This window comes from Eulemur rufifrons, chromosome 7 (genome assembly GCF_041146395.1).
Source record: "Eulemur rufifrons isolate Redbay chromosome 7, OSU_ERuf_1, whole genome shotgun sequence".
In the NCBI taxonomy this organism is placed as follows: domain Eukaryota; kingdom Metazoa; phylum Chordata; class Mammalia; order Primates; family Lemuridae; genus Eulemur; species Eulemur rufifrons.
The window spans coordinates 273595264-273619972 of record NC_090989.1 but is presented as its reverse complement, the minus strand read 5'-3'; the positions used below and the strand labels follow the sequence as shown (position 1 = coordinate 273619972).

General features: G+C 38.9%; 1 protein-coding gene across 4 annotated transcripts in view; it reads right to left on the bottom strand.

Moving 5' to 3' along the window:
- CNTRL (centriolin) overlaps positions 1 to 24709 on the bottom strand; it is an 83967-nt gene that overhangs the window by 1432 nt on the left and 57826 nt on the right. The window contains exons 23-41 of one of the 4 annotated variants that reach the window (XM_069476726.1): positions 24137 to 24450; positions 22312 to 22520; positions 19790 to 19982; positions 16922 to 17052; positions 16645 to 16785; positions 16417 to 16543; positions 15474 to 15638; positions 14560 to 14719; positions 13379 to 13494; positions 13078 to 13295; positions 10639 to 10796; positions 9478 to 9551; positions 7787 to 7975; positions 7124 to 7349; positions 5603 to 5808; positions 4432 to 4572; positions 2707 to 2973; positions 2478 to 2540; positions 1041 to 1238 (exon numbers count right to left, since the gene is read on the bottom strand). In XM_069476726.1, the coding sequence (XP_069332827.1) occupies positions 1041 to 1238; positions 2478 to 2540; positions 2707 to 2973; positions 4432 to 4572; positions 5603 to 5808; positions 7124 to 7349; positions 7787 to 7975; positions 9478 to 9551; positions 10639 to 10796; positions 13078 to 13295; positions 13379 to 13494; positions 14560 to 14719; positions 15474 to 15638; positions 16417 to 16543; positions 16645 to 16785; positions 16922 to 17052; positions 19790 to 19982; positions 22312 to 22520; positions 24137 to 24450 (3296 nt within the window). Of the gene's footprint in view, positions 1 to 757; positions 1239 to 2477; positions 2541 to 2706; positions 2974 to 4431; positions 4573 to 5602; positions 5809 to 7123; positions 7350 to 7786; positions 7976 to 9477; positions 9552 to 10638; positions 10797 to 13077; positions 13296 to 13378; positions 13495 to 13694; positions 13917 to 14559; positions 14720 to 15473; positions 15639 to 16416; positions 16544 to 16644; positions 16786 to 16921; positions 17053 to 19789; positions 19983 to 22311; positions 22521 to 24136; positions 24451 to 24709 lie in introns of those variants that run through there. The other 3 variants (XM_069476727.1, XM_069476728.1, XM_069476729.1) reach the window with 3 other exon arrangements.

Sequence of the window (24709 nt, the reverse complement as noted above, 5' to 3'; positions counted from 1 at the left end):
CACCCATTGTGCCTTGCCTTTGAAGCACCTGAATTCTGGCTGCCACTTTGAGTTGATAATCGAACTGAACTGACTCCTAAACCCCTAGGCACTCTCTGGGCTATCTTACTTCCAAAGCCTGCCTATAATGCCCAGTGCCTCTCTTCTTAAACCCTGCCCTGAGGCCCATGATGATTTTGGCTGTTACCTGACTTGGGTGTTAGGGTAATCATGTTCAAATCTTGGCTCTGCTGATTCGCTATGTGACCTAGGCAAGTCACTTGCCCACCTTGGGCATATTGAAGAAGCAACTGTCCTTGAAGGTTCCACCATTATACTGCTCTGTGGTAAAGACATATTAGTCCCTAAATCCTGCTTTTGTCTTTTGATACATCCTTGACCAAGTCATTTATCATTTTACACAATTTCCTTATCTATGTTAAGGGATAATTCCTACCTCCCATAATGTAAAGATTAAATGAGATGATATATATAAAGTTTAGTATGTGTACACAGCACTCAAAAATGGAAGCTATTATGTGTCTCTGACAGCTGTATACTGTTACCAGTTCCATGAGTATATTTCATGTTCCTCCTAAATGATTATTAACCTTATTAAGTCTCACATAGAAAACCTTTGTGAAATTCAAAGTTTTTATACACCCTAGGATAAGAGGTCTGCAAGTTACAAGATACAGGGAGACAAAGTGGACTCAAATTGACCTCACCGGTCTAAGCTCTTTCTGTTGACTGAGTAGAAAATGAGGAAATCCAGAAGTGGAGGACGTTCATAGTAGAATTAACTACACCCCTGTCAGGTCATCCGATCTCCAGTTCTAGTCTATCTCCTGAGCCATCAGCTTATCCTCTTTCTCCATCTACCAACCAGTACCTTCCTGTTTTCCCAGGGACCACAAAAAAGTCTTTGCTGAGACAAGTTTTCCAGAGAGTTGAAGGTGGCATATTTATGTCCTTCTGAATATCCTCTAGATTATGCACCCTAAAGCTTTCAATACTTTCCATGTAATATAGTAAACCCTTTGTTAAGAGCTTCCCTTTACCTGATTTTGTCCAAGTTGAGAGTCCTCTGCAAGGGAAGACTCCAGACTGGGTGACAGTGTCGAATCCACAGAGGTGCTGGTAACCAATTCCCCTAAAGCATCCACTTGTCTCCTCAAACTGTGTAAGGTGCCCTCTGTCTGCCGCTTTCCTTTACTTAATACTTCTGCTTGCTTGGACATACAGTGTCGAAGTTGGGCCTGAAAAGGGTTATGATAAAGTTTAGGGTTTTACACAAGAGAAACACACCAGAACTATTACTCAGCTTCCTCACACTTAACATTTGATAGGCAAATAGAACATAAAGTAGGAAAGGCTCCTGGAAATGCTTGTCTTTAAAAAAAATTATAGGAGGTGCCAGATGGATACTCTCAGTGTGTGTGAACTTGACCATTCTGTGCTGTCATTAACTGGGCCTTTTATTCAGCCCGTTCTCTCCACTGTTGACAGCGCTCAGGGCTTCTGCATCCCCTGGCTCCCCATTCAATTATTGCCTCATCTCCTTCTTCCTTGTCTGCCAAGACTTAGAAGATTAACTTATGCTTGATATCTTCAGTGCCTCCTCACTATGGATTTAATCCTCACCCTAGACTACTTTTTGGCTTTCCCCACTGCTGTAATTTTGAAATGATTCTCTTAAAGTCCATAGCAGCGCCGTCCAACAGAACCTTCTGCAATGACAGGAATGTTCTGTATCTGGCTGTCAATATGGTCACCAATAGACACATGTGGCTACTCAACACACCTGAAAGGTGGCAACTGAAAAACTGAATTTTAAACTTGATTTAATTATAATTAAAATTTCAATAGCCACATGTGGTTGGAGACTATCCTTGGATGTCACAGGGCTCCACTCAATACTGCAGTGCTGCACCCTCTCAGCCATTCCCCAAAGATGTGTCCTCCCATCTGTACCCTTACCTCACAAATCTTTAGGCCCACCCTGATCATGCAACCCTAGACTCCCATTTTCAGCTGCCTACAGATAGATACCCTTCCCTGGATATCTCACAGGGCCTTCAAACGTACTATGTTCTGAGCCAAACGATTCTTTATCTGACGATCTGACGGCTCAGCCTACTTTTCCAGTATTCCCAATCTTTCCCCCAACCACTGGCCTGTGATGTCCTTATAGTTTATCATTGTGTCTCTATGTCCTGTCCCAAATACTTAGGTTCTGTCAGTTAGCTGAGGTAAAGCAGCATCACACAGGTTAAAGAACACTGGGCTTAACACCGGAGTTCATGGATTTAAACACTGACTGCCATTTACTGACTGTGACGCCAAGTTCTCTGAGCTTCAGTCGTTTACGCTGTGGCATTGCCGGGAGTGCTGCGGCAGTGTGAATGCGAGAGCAGCACATAAAGGTAAGAGTTTCCCCCGCTCTCCCAATGTGCCAAGTATCTCATACTGCTTTTTTGTTTGTTTCAAAGGGCAACCTTGAGTCGGTCTTCACGGTGACGCAGTTCTTCCCGGAGTGCTTCTCCACGCCTGTGTCCATCCTTTTTCAGAGGGAAAAGGGAGACACTAATGAGTCACCAAATACCACGACTGGGAGTCAACCAGCCTTTCCCTCCTCCTACCGCACACTCCCCAATCTGTTTCTCAGCTTAACTGGGAGACGTGGTTATCCTAAGAGGCCCAGAGAATAGCAGGACAACCTCTTACCATTATGTGAATTTGGGGAAAGCTCAGTTTTTCTTCAAAAGTTCTCTCATTCATGGTGAATGGAAAGTTCTCTTTCAAGCTTTCCAACTCTCCTTCTAGGTTTTCGTTTCTTTCCCAAATAGCTTCTATATCTGCTGGTAGTTCTGGAAGAAACTGGTTGAGATTCTTCAGGCTGGTTCTGATTTCATCCTTCACCTCAGATTTAAGTGTCCTCATTGCGTCACTGATTTCCATTTGTCTTCTCTCCAAATCTTTTTGGTTTGCCATCTAAAGAGTGAGTCAGAGTCAAATACCACTGTGTGAAATTTGGGACTTACTTGGAACTGAGGTGTTTAATGTGCCAGGTATTTAAAGACCTACAAATAGCAACTACTATGATTACCAGAACTGTAAAAACTTGGGAATTTTCAAATACTCAGAAATCTACAAGGTACCAAGTAAACAATTTTGATTGCAGCAACTTCCATTGAGAAATGCATGTGCATAAGGTTCCTTGAAGGTGAATTACTCTACAGAAGTCAATCTCTTTGGGGTTAGACAGAGCTGGATCCCAGTCTCACTTCCAGTAAACATTACCAGTATGACGTAGGGCAATTTAGCTAACTTCTGTTCCTCCGTTACCTCATTTATACATGGAAATAAATACTTTCTGCTCAGAAATGTGAGAACTAAGTGAGAATTTACATGAAACACCTTAGTGGTACCCAATTGGCAACTACAATAATGAAATCCCAAATAAGAAAAATGCCATTTATTAAAATAAATCATGAGTAATCTGAATTATATATGTTAAAGCTGGAAAGGGCATTAGAAATGATCAAATGTTTTTTCATTTTACAGGCGAAGAATCTGGTGATTTGGGCAGTTTAGAGGTTTCCTAAAGTGTTACAGATTGTTTTTGATACCCGAGAGAGACTATTCTACATGGCTCTACCCATAAAGAGCTTAGTGAAGATATTAGATTCATATCTACTGCTAATTGCCATACCAAGTTTGCAGAGGCATCTAAAATCACACAGGGCTGTGGCCTTTAAATAATTTTTTAAAAAGTTATCTTTCCTGGAACCAAAGGGAAAGTGTATGTGTGGGCTGGGGGAGTGGGGGGGGGTTGGAAGCACAGATGAAACTGGAAGGGGCACAAAGGACACAGTATAGCAGGGCTCAGTGAGTGGCTACAGCAGCTGGACTAGGAGTTCAGGGATGGCCCAGGCTAGAGGACACCAGGGGCGTCTGGGATTGGAGACTCCACCAGTTCAAGCACACGCTGATCTCATGCTCTCCACCTGGTCTATCAAACATTTCCCCTGGATTGTCTTTTCTTGCTTGGGGGGTGGACTGGGGGATTGGCTTCCATAAACTTGTTTATGGCATAAAATCTTACATTTCAATATAGTTCTTTGGGACATGATAAAATATTATGTTGAAGAATAACTTCTTTTCTTTGAAAAATTAACATAAAAAGCTTGTTAAACTTAAGAGAATTTTGAAAGTATATTTTTAACAAATACTTTCTTCTTGTAGAGGTGCATTTCTAAATTTTAAGATTGAAAAAACAGATTTGATATAAAGAACACTCTGATAATCAGCTTTTCAAAATTTCCATAAAGAAATGCTCCTCTTAAAAGAGATATTAAAAAACAATACAACTGCCTGAGCCCTGAGGGTGGCGAGAGCACTGAGAGGGCTTCCTGTCCCAGGCTGGCGGCTGGCTTTCTGGGTGCGCACCTGCTTTTTGAGCTCCGCGTACTCATGCTGCATCTGGTTGAGCTCCTTCATCAGGCGCCTGGCCCGCTCGTGGTTGTCCTGGGCTACCAGTTCGATGGTGGCCATTTCCTTTTGCATGCAGCTGTTCTCCTGTTTTTGCTCCTAGCACAAGAGGAGGAAAATGACTCTGTGATCCAACATGGGGCAGTGTGGGTTGCTTCCTTACACACTCACCAGCTCGGTAACTTCACTCCCCATCTGGGCCTCAGCTTCTCTAGCTGTACAATGGAGATAATATAATTCTACCTCCCTTTACTGGGCAGATATAGTGTAGCTGGGAGTACATACGTGTCATAGTCTGTTAGCCCAAAGTCTGAATCCCGATCTACAGCACTACCTTTGATAATAAGTTACTTTCCCTTTCTGAGCCTCCATTAATTGTCTGTAAAATGGGAACAAATAACACCCATCATCACTGGGTTACTGAGAGAATTAAATTTTAGACATCTATATTCTATCTTTACAATCATCTTGCCTATCACTAGTTGCCTATTGCTATTTCCTCTGGGAAACACACATGGTTTAAAAGTTCCTTTCACACAATAGGGCTCATGAATTCCTCCAGAGGGTGTTGGAAAAATCCATTCCCATGACAGTCCCGTTGCTGTGCACCTGCCTCCACCCACCATAAATTGTTCTGAACTGAGTATCTCCTCCCAAATTTATTTCAGGGATGAAAGTATGGTAGATTTAGTCTCCCCGTTTTAGGATAATGGTTAATTAAAGCTAACGTTGGCCAAAAAGGGCAGGATGTGAAAAATTTGTTAAATATTAACTGCAGCTGTGTCAAAATGTCTACAGACGCCCTCTCCAACACCCCTCCTCCCCTGCCAGCGCAGGTGTCAACAGAGGCTCACTAGCAGAACGTGCTGTCTACTCTGTGCTGACACTGTTCACGTGACAGTCTCCCCCACCAGCCAGCCAGAAAGAGCTCCTCCGGGCTGCAGCCCAGTCTCAGGCAAAACTTACCGTCAGTTTCAAGAACAAATGACGCATAAATACAATAGTAACCGTAGTTGGGTTAGGGGCTGGGTTGATAGGTAGTTTATTTTCTCTACATTTAAGTGATGCTGCAGTTCAAAAATGTAAATTTATCGTTTCCTCACAAACTGCCAAGGCAGCAGGTACTCACAAGAAGGTTTTGCTCCAGCTGGCTCCGCTGGATCTTAAGTGCTTCCTTCAGGCTGGCCACCTGCTTCTCAGCTTTCTTTCTTTCTGTCAGGAACTGGTTCCGCAGAAGGCTGAAGTCTGCCCTCATAGAGTCTGCCTCTTTCTGGAGAGCCAGCAGCTCACTTGACTTTGCCAGTAATTGCTGCTCCCTTTCTGAAAGCTGCTGTTCTGAAATGAGCATTTTAGGTAGACTTAGCCAAAGGCCCCGGGCCACCTGTGGGTAGAGCTTTCCTTGCCTTGCGGCAGATTGCGTAATGGTGACATGCCACCTACACAGGTGCTTTCCTCCATTCCCAATTCTTACAAGCCTACCCTGACCCACACCACAGGCCCAGAAAAAGGCCCAGATACGGGTGCCTTTTGAAGTAATTGGTTCCTGGAGGGCTGATCCCAAAGTGACCGACAGCTACTATTTTCCCTTCCAGGTCTTAGAGACCAATGAGAGTAAACCCAGCACCAATCCTGACGTGCACGGAACACGGAACTGAAATGTTTTTTTACAAACCTTGATTTTAAAAAAGGGAGACATACGAGTACTACTCCTTCACAGGGGCCAGTGCAGTGGAAAGAGTACCAGATTTGGAGCTGATTCCCACACTGGCATTAGCCCCATTTTATAGATGAGGAACACAGTTCCTGATGTCCAATTGTAATCATGTATGCAAACGCTTGGTACATAGTGAGTACTCAACAAAGAATGCTTCTAAGTAAAAGTGATATTTAAAAGAGATTTTTCTTATCACCCTATTTAGTACCTTGCCCAGATTTTACTTTTCAAGACCTCTGGCATGGTCAACACTTGGTCAAAATTTGTTTAGTTTCGTTTTCAGAATGAATTGATCAGGTCTGGATATATCAAGATTTCCCAGGGGAAAAGTAATAGTAACCCTTTCAGATCCCCAAGTCCACAACATTTTCTGAGCACTATTAAACCCTGCAGCCCAAGAAAGAGAAAAACCATTTACTGATGTAAGAACAGTCATCACCCTGGATTCCCATGTCAACTCCACTTATATGTGGTTCAAGAGAGGATACACTGGCCCAAAGGCAAAGACCTGTACCATTCACTATGTCAAATCTGGACAGAAGAATTGCTAATGTTGTTTTTTTGACTGGTTGAGAGGAAATGGATCATTATTCCCCGAAGCTCATAATTAATATGCTTTAGAGTATTTTTGGCAGTTCTTTGCCTTAATGTTACGCTTTCTTGAGACAGCATTCTCAAAGGAGGCAAGATGGCAGAGTACAATGACTTGCTAATCAGCCTCAGGATCAAATGTCTTCTCCATAAAGATACAAATTCCCTCTGTCTCTCTGAACCTGTTTCCTCATCTTGCACAGGGCTCTCATGCTTTCTGCTTTGCTTCTCCTGCCTCCTTCTCGAGCTCTCGCTGGGGCCTGGGTCTCCCTTACACACTTTACAAGACAACCGGCAGGGCCACACACACCCCTCTCCCACAGAAAGCCATTCCGGAACACATACTGGTCTGGGACAGTGTCTTCTCCAGGCTCTCGCCCCGCCTCTCCTCTTCCTGAAGAGTCCTGACATGCTTTTCAGCCGCCTGCACCTTTGCGAGCACCTGGTCCAAGTTGCTTTTCTGGTCTGTTATTTCCTTTTCCAGCTGGTGCTGCTGCTCCTTCAGTGTCACTTGACTGGCTTCTAACTTTTTTTCTTCACTTTCTCTCTCTTTCTGGAGTCTCTGAAGCATCTTAATAGAGAATAACCTTAGTCAGTCATAAAATAGCAAAGACTCAGTTTCCCAGATGAGGACACCTACATGGACACGAGACAGATTCCAGTTCAGCAGAAAGTAGGAAACAGCCCAAAGGGACAGTTCCTTTACAAAGGTGATCAGGCAGGGACTGGGAAACTAGCTGGCCAACAGTGAGGAGGGGATTCAAGCAGCAAATGGCACGTGGCCATTAAGATTCTTTATAGGACCAATGTTCTATGATTTGAACGGTCCATGAGTATTAATCCCAAGAGAGTCACGGGGTGGGTATAAAAGCCACCCTTGGCTATATAGGGCAGTTACGTGACACATAGTCCCATGGCGGATATTTCTCAGCAGCTTTCTGCCAGGGGAACATGTTCACATGAGCAAGAAAATGCTTCCTTTTATATAAAATCACCAATGTGTAATACCATTTCTTGTTGGACTAGTTTGAGTTTGTTTTCTTCAATTTCATTCTGAAGCGCTTGGAGTTGTTGTTGTTTTGTCTCCCCTTCTTTCTGACAGTTTTTGATCCTCTTCACACATTCGCTGATGTCGTCCTGGAGCCGAGTCTGCTCGCCAAGCAGTACACCCTGGTGCTCGGTGGTGCGAAGCAGGTCCTGTGGGTGAAAGAACAAATGAGAAATACTAACAAAGCCATCTTTACTAAGGTGGCCAGTGCCACTCCAGTATCTATTAAGTCTGACAAAATAAGAAGCATAGAAGTTCCATATCCTTTATTACCTCAACAAACTTATAGAAAGGTATTCAGAACTGATTTAATTAGCTTTCCTCCTTATAGTACGTCAAAAATAAGGTGATAAAAGATGTCAAAATCTCAGCAAGAGATTCAGTTCCTCTGAGCTTTAGCTGCCTTATCACTGAGGTGGGAATAAAGATCACCAACCTCACTGGACTGTTCAGAAGATTAAGAAAAATTGTGAATAAGGCTTATTTCTTATTGAAAAATGAATCTAAAGTCATGGTTTTGTTACTATTTGAAATATTTATACAGGTTCAAAAACTCAGAAAACAATAAATACTTCTTTAAGAAACCCAAATTAAGGATTTTTGAAAAGGTTTTTATTTATTTATTTATTTTTATTTTGAGACAGAGTCTCGCTCTGTTGCCCGGCCTAGAGTGCCGTGGTGTCAGCCTAGCTCACAGCAACCTCAAACTCCCAGGCTCAAGCAATCCTTCTGCCTCAGCCTCCCGAGTAGCTGGGACTACAGGCATGTGCCATCATGCCTGGCTAATTTTTTCTATATATGTTTTTAGTTGTCCAGATAATTTCTTTCTATTTTTAGTAGAGACGGGGTCTCACTCTTGCTCAGGCTGGTCTCGAATTCCTGACCTCGAGCGATCCTCCCACCTCAGCCTCCCAGAGTGCTAGGAACACAGGCGTGAGCCACCGCGCCCAGCCTCAAAAGGTTAACCATGTTTCCAACACAGAAAATATTCATAAGAAACTGTAAGATTTTTAAAAGACAGAGTACTTTACGTTATATTCATCTTTGAAACACAGAATCCTAGAGGAAGAAGAGAATTTAGATATCTAATCCAACTCATTTACATAGTGGAAAGTGAGGCCCAGACCTTGCCTGAAGTTCTTTGAAATTCAAATTATAGCACCATTCTCACAGGACACGTGGAATTACCTTCAGGAAAATCGTCAGAAGTACAAGGGTGAAGGATCTGCTCTATTCAACATCCGACAAGATGGAGGCCCAGATCTGTGGTTACTCTGCAGCTCAGTGAGTGATCAAATCTAAGCCCAGCCTTCGGAAGCCTCAACTATGCCATGGGTTAGAGATGGTCCATCTTGTCCCTGACACCCACAGAGGGGCTAATGAAGGACTGCTGTTGGGCTCTGGTCTAGCCACCACCCTATTTACTAGCTTTGAGTAACACTTTGTTTGAATCAAGGGTTCTAGGGCTAAAATAAATTAGAAAACCACTACTCTGCACTAAAATTTTTATTTATGTGATGGCTGTGTTATACAAATGGCCTTATGGGACCTGTTGTCGTGAAAATGAACCAGGCTACTTGATTTTTTAATTTAAACCAATTGTCTGCATGCCTTCAAGATAGTACTAAAAGATTACATTTGTTAACCTTACCTGTTTTGCTAGGGTCAAATGGTCTTGCACATTAGCTAGTTCATCCTGTAGTGAGTTTATTGCTTCTCGTTTTTCTACAGAAATCAAATTTTCATAAAATCAGAAATACATATATATTTTTTTACAGATTCCCATCAGCCTCCCAAAAAAAGTAGAGTAGAAGTTACCTGAAGCTAATTTCTGTTACATGTTTGACTATGCCACATTATCTTATTAAAGGCCAAAAGACAGTTATATGCACAACCCAGATTTGGGCTTGGAGCTCAGGTTTTCAAAAATTTTCATATTCAAAACCTACCATAAAAATATTTACAGATAGTATTTAATGTTGGTAAGGTGCATGGTTTAATAAGAGGTACCTTATACATCGCTGGTAGAAATGTAAATTGAGCACAACCTTTCAGGAAGACAATTTGGAAATAAATTTTATATCTATACTGGCTTTGTCAATTACTAGCTGTGTGACCTTGAGCAACTCACTTCTCACTTAAGCAGTCACAAGAAAACTAAGCTTCAGTTTCCTTATCTGTAAATGGGTAAAATAATAGTTTCTATCTCATAAAAATATTATGAGGATTAAATGAGAAAATGCATCATGCCTAGGACACAGTAAATGCTAAGTATCAAATGTATATTTTTTCTCAATTAGCTATAATTAGTTAGCAATTTCTCCTAAATAAATTATCATGAATATTTATAAATATGTGGTAACAGAAAAAACTTCATTATTTGCATCTTTGTTTTTGTTTCTCAAACCATACACACACCGCTAGGAAAAATCTGGAAGGGTATTCACCAAACTGTTAATGGGAATTATCTCTGAAGAGTGAGGTCAATAGCAATTTTTATTTCATCTTTTTGCTACTTTTTAAATTATTCTCTAAGGAACATGAATTAGGTTTTTTTAAAAACAGCTTTATTGAGATAAAATTCACATATGTATATCTTATTTAAAGTGTATAATTCAAAGGCTAAAAAGTATAAATACACTAAATATACTAAAAAGTATATTCACAGAGTTGTGCAACCATTACCACAATCTAATTTTAGAAAGAAATCCCATGCCCATTAGCTTGAACTACTTCTGTAATAAGAAAAATCAAACAAAAAATCTAGCAAAGGGGAAAGAAGTCACATTTTTACAGTTCTGCTGCCTCATACCTTGTAGCTGCTGCTGCATTGCTAATATGTCCTTATGCAGTGACAGCTTTTCTCTGTTTAGTTGGTCTAGTTCCTGCTGCAGTTTTCTGACATTCAATTCCAACTTTTCTAAGTTTGATTGCTCCATTTTGCTATTTTCTTCTGTTGCTGCTAAAACCCTACCACATAGAGAATAATTCAGACAGTCAAATATAAAATATTCAAGCATACACAAGAGATAACTAAAGAATAGTGTTACCCTTTCACAATGTACAGTTATGGAAAGTCTTAATGATTATAAATCTTCACAAAGCTTAATTTATTTTCAAAATAAATCATATTATCAGCTTTCTAAATAGAAGATTTTTTTTAAAAAAAGTGATTCACTAAATTAAAGTTTTATAAAAATCATGGATAAAAACATGGATAACATTCAGAATGCCAAACACTGGAGAAATAAAAATGGATTGCTAACCTGTGAAAAGTTAAAAAGCAGAAAACAACTGTACGTACAATAGGATTTGTCCACCTAACAGAAGTGTGTGAGCATGTATTCTAGTCCATAAAAGGAGCCATACAGTGTGGACTTGTTTTTGTCTGGCTTCTTTCACCATTACAATTACTTTGAGATCCATCCTTGTTGCTGTGCGTATCAATACTTCATTCCCTTTTTACTGCTGAGCAGTATTCTACGTATGGATATACTACAATTTATCTCCTTACCAGCTGATGGATATTTGGGTCATTTCTAGTTTTTGGCAATTACAAATAAAGTTGCAGTGAACACTCTGTGTGGAAAGTATGATTTCATTTCTCTTTAGTAAATACCTAGGAATGGAATGTCTAGGTCTCCTGGTAGGTGTATGTTTGATTTTTAAGTAACTGCCAAACTGTTTTCTAAAGTAGTTGTACCATTTTTTTTTCTTTTTTGGGGGGAGGCATTTAAACGCATCGAGAGTCATACCATTTTACATTCCCATCAATCATGTATGAAAGTTCCTCATTAACATATGGTATGGTCATTCTAATAGGTATGTAGTGATATCTCACTATGGTTTTAATTTGCATTTCCCTAAGCATTAATGAGGCTGAGCATCTTTTCATGTGCTTATTTACCATCCATATATCTTCTAAAATGTCTGTTCAAATCTTTCGCACATTTAAAAAACAATTTTTTTTATTATTGAGTTTTGAGAGTTCTTTATACATTCTAGATACAAGTATTTTATCAGATACATGGTTGCAAAGGTTTTTCTCCCAACCTGTGACATGACTTTTCGTTACCTTAACAGTGTCTTTTGAAGAGCAGACATTTTAAATTTTGATAAAGTCTAATTTTATCAATTTATTCTTTTATGCATCATATTTTTGGTGTCACATCTAAGAAATTTTTCCCTAACCCAAGGTCACAAAGGTTTTCTACCATTTACCTACTTCTACCTTCTAGAAGTTTTATATTTGGGTTTTACAGTTATGTTTATGGCCCATTTTAAGTTAATTTTTATATGTGGTGTGAAGTATGGATTGAGGTTCATTTTTTTGGTTCTGGATATCCAATTGTTTCAGCAACATTTTTTCAAAAGACCATCTTTTCTATATGGGAAAAAAAGCCTTTTTATCTTTGTCAAAGTCAGTGTTCCACAAATACATGAGTTTATTTCTGAACTTTCTATTCTGTTCCATTGATCTATGTGCCTACCATTATATCAATACTATGGTGTTTTGATTACTACAGCTTTATACAAAGTCTTGCAGTCAGGGGAATTGTTAGTTCTAAACTTTTGTTCTACTTTTCCAAAATTGTTTTGGTGTCGTATCTAAAAAATTACGTAAATTCTATTCTAGGTCCTTTGTATTTCCATATGAATTTTAGAATAAGCTTGTTAATTTCCACAAAAAAAGCCTATTGGGATTTTAACTGTAATTGTTTTTAATCTCTAGATCAATTTGAGGAGTACTAAATCTTAACAATATTATCTTCCTATCCATGAACAAGGTATATCTCTCCAATATTTCCAGCATGTATTATTTTACTTAAAAAGCTACAACAGTGCCTATAGTCCTAGCTGCTCATGAGGCTGAGCCAGGAGGATCGATTGAGCCCAGTAGTTTGAGGTTGCAGTGAGCTATGATCACACCACTGCACTATAGCCCAGGCCACAGAGCAAGACCCTGTTATCAAAAAAACAAAAACAAAAAACAAACAAAAAAACCCAACTACAGATTATTTTAAAAAATGCTTTTGGGGAAAAAACACTAGAAGGAAATTCACCAAAAATGCTATTGGTGAATTGTATTATACCAAGTTTGTGGTGTATTTTTTCCTTATCTCTATCTTTCAATTTTTTTTTTCTTCTGAAACTACTTAGAATCCAAATCTTCCAATTTTTTTAATAGTGTGTTTATAATGCTTTGGACTTCGAGAAGTGACCCTATAAAGTTATTTGTTCTTGCTCCCACCTTTTGGTTTGTGCCACCTTCTTTTCCCAAATGTCACATTTCTCCTGGAGATCTTCCTTTTCTTTGTTCAAACACTCAACACAAGATTGTAATGCTCGGGACTCAGAAGTCATTCGCTCTATTTCTTGTTTTTCCCTCTCGAGGAGCTGCTTTTGCCATTCTATTTCCCCTTTCTGTCGCTGGGCTATCTGCTGCAAATTCTCTAACTCCAGTTTCTCCTAAAATCAGATAAAAGAGGACTCAAATATCCTAAATGAGAAAGAATGCAGTTTGCTAAGGGTACAATGGTTTTGTTCATTACCTCTAGCACTTCAACCTGAGTCTTCTCTAACTCAGACATTTTTTTGTCGTGTTGTAGCTTCAAACCTTGCAGTTCATTGTTTTCAAGTTGCAACATGTCCAGAATATTCTTTAGTTCTAACAGACCAAAACAAATCATAGTCCATGCTATTAAATGAACTTGGAAACATTTACAAAATGAAACAGAAAATAATGCTATTGAGTGATACAAGATAATAAAAAAATTTTGTTGAGTTTAATTAATGGTCCTAATTATGTTTTTAACGGAAAAACTTCTCTGAAGGTATTGTTAAACACTATTTAATTTGTTAAAAACATTTTAACAAGAACATTTAACAAAGATCTGGTTTTAAAAGCATTCAACTCCACAAAAAAGAATGAACTAAGAGAATTTCATGTAAATAAAATTTTACCAAAATAAATAGGAAAAACTTTAAAATATAGACTGAGATTTATATAAGTTTTTTGCCCTTTGAAATACAGATATTTAAATATTAACTTTTTTATGATTATAAAAATATTTGCTCACTGTAGAAAATCTGGAAAATACAAAAAAAAAGCATAACAGGAAAAAAGAAAAACCCATTATCATCCTATCATCCGAAGATGATCACTATTACAGTAGCATTTTGATGTATTTCCTTCCAGGAGCACACACATTCACACATACAAACATTTTAAAATTAACTGGTACTATATTTCATATTCATTTTTATCTATTTTTTTCATTCTTCTCATGAAAATATTTACATGTCATTAAATGTTAAAAATATGGCTTTTAAATTGATCATTTATCTCCAAATTTTGTCATTATAAATATTGTCTGCAATCTGCATAAATGTTTGCCTTTCTGGATGGGTGGATGGGCTCACTGGTTCAACAGGTGTGAATTTTAAGAAATCTGAAACACTGCGAATACTTCAATTGACAACCTGTAAGTGCTCCTACTTCAGCACACTCTGGGTATTAATAAATATGATTATTTTGCTTTTAAATAAACTTTACCAATTCAGATGGCAGAAAATAATATCCTGTTCCTTATATAATCTGTTTTTCTTTGTTTATTAGTAGCAAGCTTAAACTTTAAAAGAAGCTTATTTGGCCATTTGTAATTTTTCTGTGACCTGGAATATAGACATTTCCAGCCTCAAACTTTATATGACTGTTTTCCTTTACACTTACCAGTTTTATGTTTAGACATTTGCCCTAAAACTACCTGAAGATTTTCTTCCTCTTTTTCAATTTCCTGCTTTATAAGTGCAAGTTGAGTTTTTTTTTCACTAGTTTGGACATTCAGTTCTCCTTTTTGAATACTCAGTTCTTCCAGAAGAGATTTTACTTCCTGTGTTAAAAAAAAAAAAAGTACCCCCCTCCTGTGATTATAAATGGAAATTACTTTAAAATAAGCTCCATTATTAATTGTCTCATTTCATATAAATTCTAATTTGGAAACAAGTTCGTTTTTGCTTTTTATGTCAAGAACAGCACTATATTTTACACTAACATCTCTATATAATAGAAGTAAGAGAGTAACATTATCTTCATCTAAATGTCTATGCGACATTACTATGTGCAAAGCAATGTGCTGCAGAGCAAAAAGGCTGATTGAGACACGGCTCCTACTATTGAGGGGCTTAGTACCTCGTGGAGAGGTAAAGCAGGGAACATAAACACGATCACAAAAGGGCAAGATGCCCTGGGAAACAAGCAGACTGATATTACAAAACTCAGAAGAAAAAGAAACTCCTTCTCCCAGGGTGAAGGGAAAAGTCAGGGAAGTTTCAGAGACAGAGTCATGAAGCTGTGCCGTGAGAAACGGGTGGGATCTGGCTAGTTATAGGGGAGAAAGGGAATTCCTGGCAACGAAGTAGTATGAAAAAGGCACAGAGGCAGAACCTTGGCCATATCCAGAAATCAGCATGGGGGAAACTACATTTGACAGCCACGGCCTGGATCTACAACATAACACCAAACTGATATTACAGAGGCACGACTTCACGAATTTGTATCTTCATTTTCGAGAACCATGAAAATACCTCATAGAAAATCTATAGCATTGTCCTAGGACTCTCAAGAAAACCTACTGAAAAACATACCCTAATGTGATTGCACTTCTCAGCTACTTCAGTTTCTCCCAGTCTCAGAGCTTCCTGGAGGTCAGCTTTTGCCTGGACCACACTTTCGTGGAGTAGATGCAGCTCCTCCTTTTTATGTCCTAACTGCCTGTCCAAGGCAGCCATCTCCTGCTGCTGATTTGTCACCTATATTAAAGAAAAGGGAAGAGAATAAAGTTTGACAGAGGCCACACACAGCCTTCAGTGCTAACTTGGAGATGATTTAGTCCAGCTAAAGGTTTTGTGTGGAAATCAGGAGCTAGTATCTGAGCCCCCAAAATGAGGAAGGCCAGGCTGCGGGTACAAGCATGAAATGCCTAATAAAGACCTTGAGCTCACATACTTAAAATCACTCAAATCACAGTGAGAACAACAATATGATAATAATGATTATCCCTCAGGTTATGGTTTTCAAAGAACTTTCCTATCTATACCTTATTCCATTTTGACAGCCTTGGTGATGGAAGTTAGGCAAAGATTTTAAAAATTTATTCATTTTTTAAATTTAAAAATTACTTACAATTTTAAGGGCAATATATATTTGTTTACAAAAAAAGCAGGCAATGTAGACATGCAAAAGGAAGACAGAAAGTACTCATAATCTCCCCTAATCAGATGACTACTTTTGTATTGAACAAAAATACAAATATAAGTATTCATAAACACATTTAACAAAAATGATCTCACAGAGTATTCCATGTTGTGAGACTCACTTCTTTCACTCAATAATATATTGTATTGAGCTGGGATTCAAATTTAGTTTAGACATTTAACCACCATGATATATAGCCTAATTTATTCTTTATACTTTATTTTGTATTTTCGAATCTTTTCTGTAATCAAATATGTATTACTTTTATAGTTATAAAACATACACAGGTTTAATACAGTTTGAATTGTTTTTTCAAGGCATCTATTGCCATACCTGGCTTTTCAGCTTTTCCAGCTCAGCTCTCTTGGCCTGAAGCAGGGTCTCAGATTCTTTTAGGACCTGCAGGTGGTCATCCTCATTGCGTTCTGCCGTCTCGATGTCTTTTTGCAGTTTCTGAAGCCTACAAAGCACCAGCAGCACTAGAGCAGATCCTAAGGGAGACTGACCCCAGAGCTGTCTTCCAGCACAAGCCCCTTGCAGCCCTACAGAAGCCTTACTTACTCTTCCGTCAGTTTTTTCTTCTTCTTGTTTAGACACTGGAAGTCTGAGTCTTTTGCTGCTACAACTTTGTTTATTTCTTTCAAGATTTCTTCTTGCTTGATTTTGTGCTGCTCCAAATCCTTTGCATCAGCCTGGAGCAATCTAAAACACATTCCTTTATTCCTCCAAAGGCCCTCAGACATAACATGCATTATTTATCATAAACCAATTATCCTCTTAGACGAAAACTTTTCATGCATCTCACTGCATGCATCAATGGCTTAGGGATTCCACCTACCTTAGCTGCTGATTGGCTTTGACAAGGTTAACAGCAGTTTCCTGAGCTCTCTTTTCTAATTCCTCAGCATCTGACTCAGTTTGCAATAAACTTCTCTTGGCATCAGTGAACTTTTCAACAGCATTTTTTGTCTAGAAAAGAAACTGTCATTAAAAGCAATTCAGTTACAATACTCACTTGCAGCTATTGGTAGTGTAAACTGATAAAACTCTTCGAAAACAGGAAGATGATATAGAAAGTCATAAAAAAAAGTCCATTAACTTTCACTTTGTAAGTATCAGAAAATAATTCAGAAGCGAAGAAGTACTACATGAAAATGCTCATCGTATAGTTAAATAATATAAAACTTGAGAAATAGTAGATTAAGTAATAATGCAGTATCACAGTGGAATACTGTATAGCGTCTAAATGGTAAGACGAGGCCAGGCGCAGTGGATCATGCCTGTAATCCTAGCACTTTGGGAGGCTGAGGCCAGAGGATAGCTTGAGCTCAGGAGTTCAAGATAAGCCTGAGCAAGAGTGAGATCACATCTCTACTAAAAATAGAAAAATCAGCCAGGTGTGGTGGTGTGCGGGTGTAGTCCCAGCTACTTGGGGACATTGAGGCAGGAGGATCGCTTGAGCCCAGGAGTTTGAGGTTGCTGTGAGCTAGGCTCACACCACTGCACTCTACTCAGGGTGACAAAGCAAGACTCTCTCAAACAACAGCAACAACAATAACAAAAACTTCAGAAAAAAATAAAAGAGTGAGACCCTGTCTTTACTAAAAATAGAAAAATTAGCCAGGCATCGTGGCATGTGCCTGTAGTCCCAGATACTTGGGAGGCTGAGACAGGAGGATCCCTTGAGCCCAGGAGACTGAGGTTGCAGTGAGCTACAATGACACCACTGCACTCTAGTCTGGGTGACAGAGTGAGAGTCTATCTCAAAAATAAAAATAAAAATAAAGTGTTAAGATGACAATGTAGCAAGGAATGTTAATAATAATATATTGGCTGAAAAAAGTAAATTCAAAATGGTATAAACACTGTGAGAGCAACTATGTAAAACTTTATCTGCATCAATACAGACAGAAAGGCTATGCAAAAATAAACATAGTCATTTGAAGGTAGTGAGACTGTAGATGATCTTTTTATTTCAAAATAATCTACAATGTTATTATGTGATTTTTTAAATATAAAACCATCTACCCAATTAAGTGGCAATGAAGTCATTTAACCTACATAGAGATTCTTACTGTACTCTAGATATTATCAAGTTAAGTAAAAACTTATTAATCTGATGATGATTTAATTACAGCTGAGAAACACAAATATTAACTATTTTCCAAGTATTTAAAAGTCTTCCCTTATAAGATCTGGTAAAAACACTTTTTTTTTTTATCAGCTTGGTTTCTTTTTCTGCCTTACATAAAAGGCTTAAAACAATGTCATCAAAAGTTCCAAAAATAGAGTTTGGTTTTGCACTTGGTTGAGCAGTGACTCACCTTCAGCCAAAAAAACAAGCTCTGCCTGTGCTCTATACTAAAGTCGAGGAGTCTGTACGTTAAATTTGTCTATTAAATATCCTGTGTGAATACAAAAGGGTCAGCAAGCTCCCAAAGAGCTAGATGTTTCACCATACTTCTTTCCATGTCAGATAGCTGGTTTCTGTCAGTTTTATCAGCAAAGCATTAGACAAAACTCATTACACACTCCAGAAGGCCATGTTTCTAAGTAGTTTTTTGTGTCCTTTTATGTCAGGTTTTAACATGTCTGGCACATTCCTTAAAAAACACAGCTACTTCCTCTCTCCTACTCCTTTGTACCAAGCTGCCTCCCTGAGTCATTTTGGGAAGATGAAGGGAAAAGAGCTTATCTTGGTTCACTTACTATCTCTGCCTACTACCAGTGTCATCAGTTTTCTTTCATATACCAGTGATAACTTTTTCTCTAGTTCTGCTCACACCTATTTTCTCTCACAGTAATCTAACATGTGACAACTTTCTAGAACTACTCATCTGAAGAGATGAGAACTTTTTCCATTCTTATTAAACCCATTACACATTTCTTTAATAAATCATTCATTTCAGGTCCTGGGTAATAGATTTCTATTAATTTAAACAGATTCACATTGAAATAACAATATAAAAATGATAGTTCCTGAGGTGTTCCATGTGGGTAAGGAACATTTTTCATCCTGGAATTCTCATCTAATTAAAAGAGCTCTTGGTTAGGCAGAACTTCAGCTGTGTGACTCTGGGCCAGTTACCAGCCTCTGAGCTAACGGTAACACTGTCTTACCGGGTTGCTAGGAAGCTTCAATGAAGTGGTTATTTATAAAACAGCTGACATGTCCATAGCAGGGAGGGGCTCAATAAAAGCTAGCTCCTTTTCCTCCCCAACTTCCCTCTGTGTTGTAGTGATACAAAAAATTTTATATCATTATCAACTTGGAGAAAAACGTAAGACTTGTGAAGTCCACTGTAGCTTCATAGGAATATAAAGATTGACCTATTTAAAAAACATAGATATCAGAAACCAAATAATAAAAAAAAGACACACACAGGATAAGGAAGTGGAGTAGGCTGGGAACTAAATAACTTCAGGAATTTTAAGTATGCTATTTCATTTAATTCATACTGAACAGCCTACATATTCTTAGCCGGAATTTTTTGGGTGAGGAGAGCAAAGGTCAGGGATTTAAGTGACTTGCCCAAATTCTCACAAGTCACTTAAGAGTCCCTAACTAGCAGCTCCAGCCTGGAACCCAGCTGTTGGACTTAGACTGACTGTGCTCTTCTCACTTGTTCTCTTTCTAATCCTTCACAGAGACAGTAAGCTGTCTCACTCACACTGAGCTCACACCCAAAACCACATCAGGACATACCTTCTCTTTTGTGTACGCAAGTTCACTCTCGGCTTCTGCCAGGAGTCGGTCAGCTTCCCTAAGCTCTGAGCGACGTTTCAGAAGGGTCTTCTCAATGCACTCAATTTCATCTACAATATCTTCATGGTGCTTGAGTGATTTTTCTATTTCTAGTTCAGTCACAAGACTTTCAATATTTCCATCAATGAAGTCCCTAAAAAAATCATATACATACATATTAAAATATATTAAATGTAGACACTTGTAGCCTAACTACTAAAAAGATGCACAATCATTTTCTAATTTTATATAAGCAGGGACAAGAGAGGCAGCTACATTGCATTATGCTCAAGGTTTATATTTACCTTTTTATTAAACATGGAATACTAGTGACAATAAATGCATAAAATGTAAAATGTATGATGGAATTGTCTTTTTTGTTGTTGTTGTTAGAGACAGGGTCTTGCTCTGCAATTGAGGCTGGAGAGTACAGTGGCCCAATCATAGCTCACTGTAACCTCGAATTCCTGGGCTCAAGCAATCTTCCTGCCTCAGCCTCCTGAGTAGCTGGGATTACAGGTGCATGCCACCACGCTCAGCTACTTTATTTATTTATTTATTTATTTGGTAGGTCTTGCTATGTTGCCCAGGCTGATCTCAAACTCCTGGCCTCAAAAGCCTCCCAAAATGCTGGGATTACAGGCGTGAGCCACCACACCCAGACTATCTTTTTAAATCTAACAACAAAGATTAGTGTGTTGTCAGCACCTGGCCAAGAAATGTTGATAATTCTATTCTTCTGAGATAGAAACATAAATCAAACCACTACCACAATAATCATCCATTCCCTCAAAGCTATCCTTCCAGGCCCAATTCATAGGCTGCCTGGAAGACTACCCAATTTTGTAATTTATTCCATTCTGATAGAGTAAAACTATGGTGACATTTGACAAATCACAAAGCATGAAGCATGACATACGATTCAACATCTCCAGGCTAACAAGACAAAATTACTTGAAAATGGGACTATCAGCGACTGCAGGGAGAGAAAAATATGAAAATAAATTCAACATATTAACAGATTCTTTCTCTTTAAATGAAGGCATACAGATGACTTTTTACTTTCTTTGAACGTTTTTTGTATTATCCAAATTTCCTAGACTAATCATTTATTACATTTTTATAACTAGGAAAAGAAATGGCTATCCTATTGCCCTACTATCTCCCCCAAAAACCCTCAAAATAAAAAACTCCCCCAACATATATACCCACAAAAACAATACATATAATCACCCCCCCAACCCTCAAACATTTAGTTCCACCCTTATAGGTGTGGCCTTTACCTTCCCCCATCAGGTCTATTAGTCAGTCACGTGTCTGCTCCTAGATGGCAGAGACCACATCTTACCTCCATGTCCTCCACAGGCCCCCCTCCCTCCCAGGGTCCTGGGCCAGTATGACTTAATGACAAAAACTAAAGAAGTGTCCTAAGTCATGGACTACTGTAAAACATAGGCTTTTACACAACTGACTCAACCAACCGATGTTGCATTCATTAACTGACCCTATGCTAGGCACCAGGACACAGACATGAAGCCCAGCTACTGACCTCAAGAAGCTCCTGGGCTCCTCACAACACTGTGAACAGTGCTACGATCAAGATTGCCAACCCTGAATTGTGAGTGCCTGAGTGTTAGTGGGGATCCCCGGCTTTTGTTTGGAAAGACAGGTTGGATTTAGGCAGAGGGGTAGGAAAAGCATTTCAGAGAAAGGATAGCACGTATAAAGGTGTTGAGGCAGGAGAAAATATGCTGCTTGGGAAGCCACAGGAAACTAAGTGGGCCAGCCCAAACATTGTGTGTGGGCAAGAAGGATAAAAAAGCCAGGCAGGGTTCAGGTTGTGGAGGGAGGTGTATATTCTGACGGAGTAAGAGTCGCATAAGAGAGTAGCAAATCAGATTTACAGTGTGTCAAGGACAGAGTGGAGAGAAAGAGACAAGACATGGAAGGCCAGTGTGGAAGCTATTATAATGGCCTAAGATAGACTGATTAAAGAACAGAGCAGCAGAGATGACAGAAAGGGACTAGTTTGAGTTCTTTGGATATAGAGACAGCAGAACTTAGAGACCAACTGGATGCCTGGGGGACTGAGAGAAAAGGAGGAGTTGAGAACACCTGCCATGTTTTTAGCTAGAGTTACTAGGCAGGGGGAATGGTTCTGCCATTCCCCAAGAGAGACCACAGAAGAGTTGATTTGGATTATTGGCCAAGAGAACTTAGACCTTCACTGTTTAAAATGGTACTTATCATGTGGTTATTACATTAATTAAAATTAAATTAAAATCTGTTCCTCAGTTCAATTAGCCACATTTTAAGTGCTCAATGGCCACGTGTGGCAAGTGGTTACTGTTTTGGACAGTACAGATCTAGAACATTTCCAGTATCATTGAAAGTTCCATTACATAGTGTTGATTTAGGTTATCTTAATGAACTAACACCATATTCATCTGAATTATAAAAATATAATGGTTACTAATAATTACTTTTGCTGTTGACGTTTCTGGATAGTTCTGTGTAATTCTTCTACTTCATGCTCCAAGTCTTTCTTCTCTTGCAAAAGACCATCGATATCATGATGCAGTTTTTCCATTTCTTTCTCAGACTGCCGCTTGGATGCTCTCCTCCACTGTTCTTCCTGTCTCTTTGATTTTAAATGCTGCGTTATGTCTTCTAATCTAGAAACTTCATTCTCCTGAACAAAGGAAAAAAATACAGTACTGAGACATCCCAGGATGCTTCCTTCCCCTCTTTCCTGACAAAAGCTGACATTAACTGTGGTTAAAGTGGTGTCTATTAATATGATGTTAAAAATGGTGGTAGAGTCTAAGACTTCGGTATGAAAAAAAATTAAGTGAAGCCCGTTTTTTCAATGTCAAGATGAAATTAATGGATTGACAGAATTTTTAACTTTTCCATCAGTCTAATTATGGTTGAGAAACATTCACCAAGCCTCCTGTGGACAACATCTGTCTCCAAAGAGTTCAGCATCTAGCAGAAGAGACAGACACAAGTCTTTCCCTCCTCTGGACACATGGGACGGGAGTTGTCTGAGAAGGGTGCTCAGAGGAAGAGGTGTTTTGCCTAGGTTTTGAAGAATGAATGAAAGGGGAAAGATCTAGGCTGAAGAAATAACATCTGAACACCTGGGAAACTATGTAAACAGTTGGGTACTTTGGAAGAGTAAAACCACCACTTTAAGAGATTGTCACTAAATGCTGAACAGGAAAAATGATAATATGCATTGAAAAACTGCAAGAGAATGTGAGTGACTACCACTGGTAAGCATGTAAATGCACGCAGACCCTCTGAATCTAGTCTGACTTATTTAAATGGGACTGGTGACTTGATACCCAGGTGTCCTAGGGTCCTTTATCTTCCCCTTAATCTGCTGAGAAGGGAAGAAAAAAACAAAGGTCCCAGCTGTTCTGAGTTTGAAAGAGGAGCTTGGGTCACATTTTATGTTTTTGGAACCAAAAAGTTAGGAATTAATTTAATGATTAGGAAGTAATAATTTCTTAGAATCAAGCCTAAGAAAAGAATATGAAATACAGTAAGAATTTACACACAGTGAGCTTATAGTACCCACAAATATAGAAATGTTGGGCAGTCATTAAAATACTATTTAAAAATATCTGTAAAACCTCAGGGAAATGATTATAACAGTAAGTGGGAAAAACAGAATACAAAATTGTGTGTACAACATGAACTATGAAAACAAATAATAATCAATAAATCCTACCACCCAGAGATAGTCCCGACCAAAACCTTGCTGTTTGCTATTCATATGTGTGCATATGTGCAATACGTGTGTTCATAATACACATATAGGTATAAGTATAGGCATTAGTTTGTGAATATATCTATATATACACATTAACATAGCACTTGTCAATTGAAAAATATATAAACTAGGTAAAAATGGTTAATTTCAAGACTGAAAGCATTTCTGTTATACAGTGGCTAAGCCAGGTTGGTGAACTGGGCTGTGACCCTACCTCCTGTTTGCAGTATTTTTTTCTTCTTGAGACAGGGGTCCTGCTATGTTGCCCAGGCTGGCCTCTAATTCCTGGGCTCAAGCGATCCTCCTGCCTTAGCTTCCTGAGTAGCTGGGATTACAGGTGCACACTACTGCACCCAGCTCAGTAGTTATTTTAATAAGAGAATGCTTGCACAGTTCTAGACATTAGCCTTACAAACACACTTTTGGGATATAATCCAGTCATAAATATGTCTTCTCATTAAGTATATAATCTTATCAGTTACCCATGGAAGGAGTGTGGACAGGGGATTGTATATCTTTCCACTTACTAAGTTATGATGTTCTGGGACGTTGCAATGCAGCACACCCATAGGGATGAGGGGAACAGAGAAGTTGGGGGGTGGAGGTCCATATATGAGGGGGGCCCCAGCAGGAGGTGGGCCATAAACAACAGTGCCAGGGGTGAGAGGTCGGCTATTGTTGGGCAAGGGAGGAGGCGGTGCGTACAGGGCCATGCCCTGGGGTACAGGAGAACCATCAGGTAGCACGGTATACATCATGTATCCAGGAGGAGGCACGAATAGGGGTTCCTCTTGGTCATCCAGCTCACTTTCTTCTTGGCTATCTCCTCCACTGTCTGCATCTTCAAAGAAATAAACGGAAGAGTGTTTTACCCCCCATGGTTTACTAGATAAATAAGTTTATTAGAGAACAGTAGCATTTAAGCCAAGATACTAGAGATGTGAGAATAAAACTCTGAAAAAAAAGGTCAAAAGTAGTTTTGAAAAGCGTATCAAAATATGGATTCAAAGTATTTTCAGTGGCTGACACTTGAGTTTTTCTTATGTCTACCTGTTGGTTTGTTTTGTTATTAATTTATTCATTTACTCATTTATTCAGCA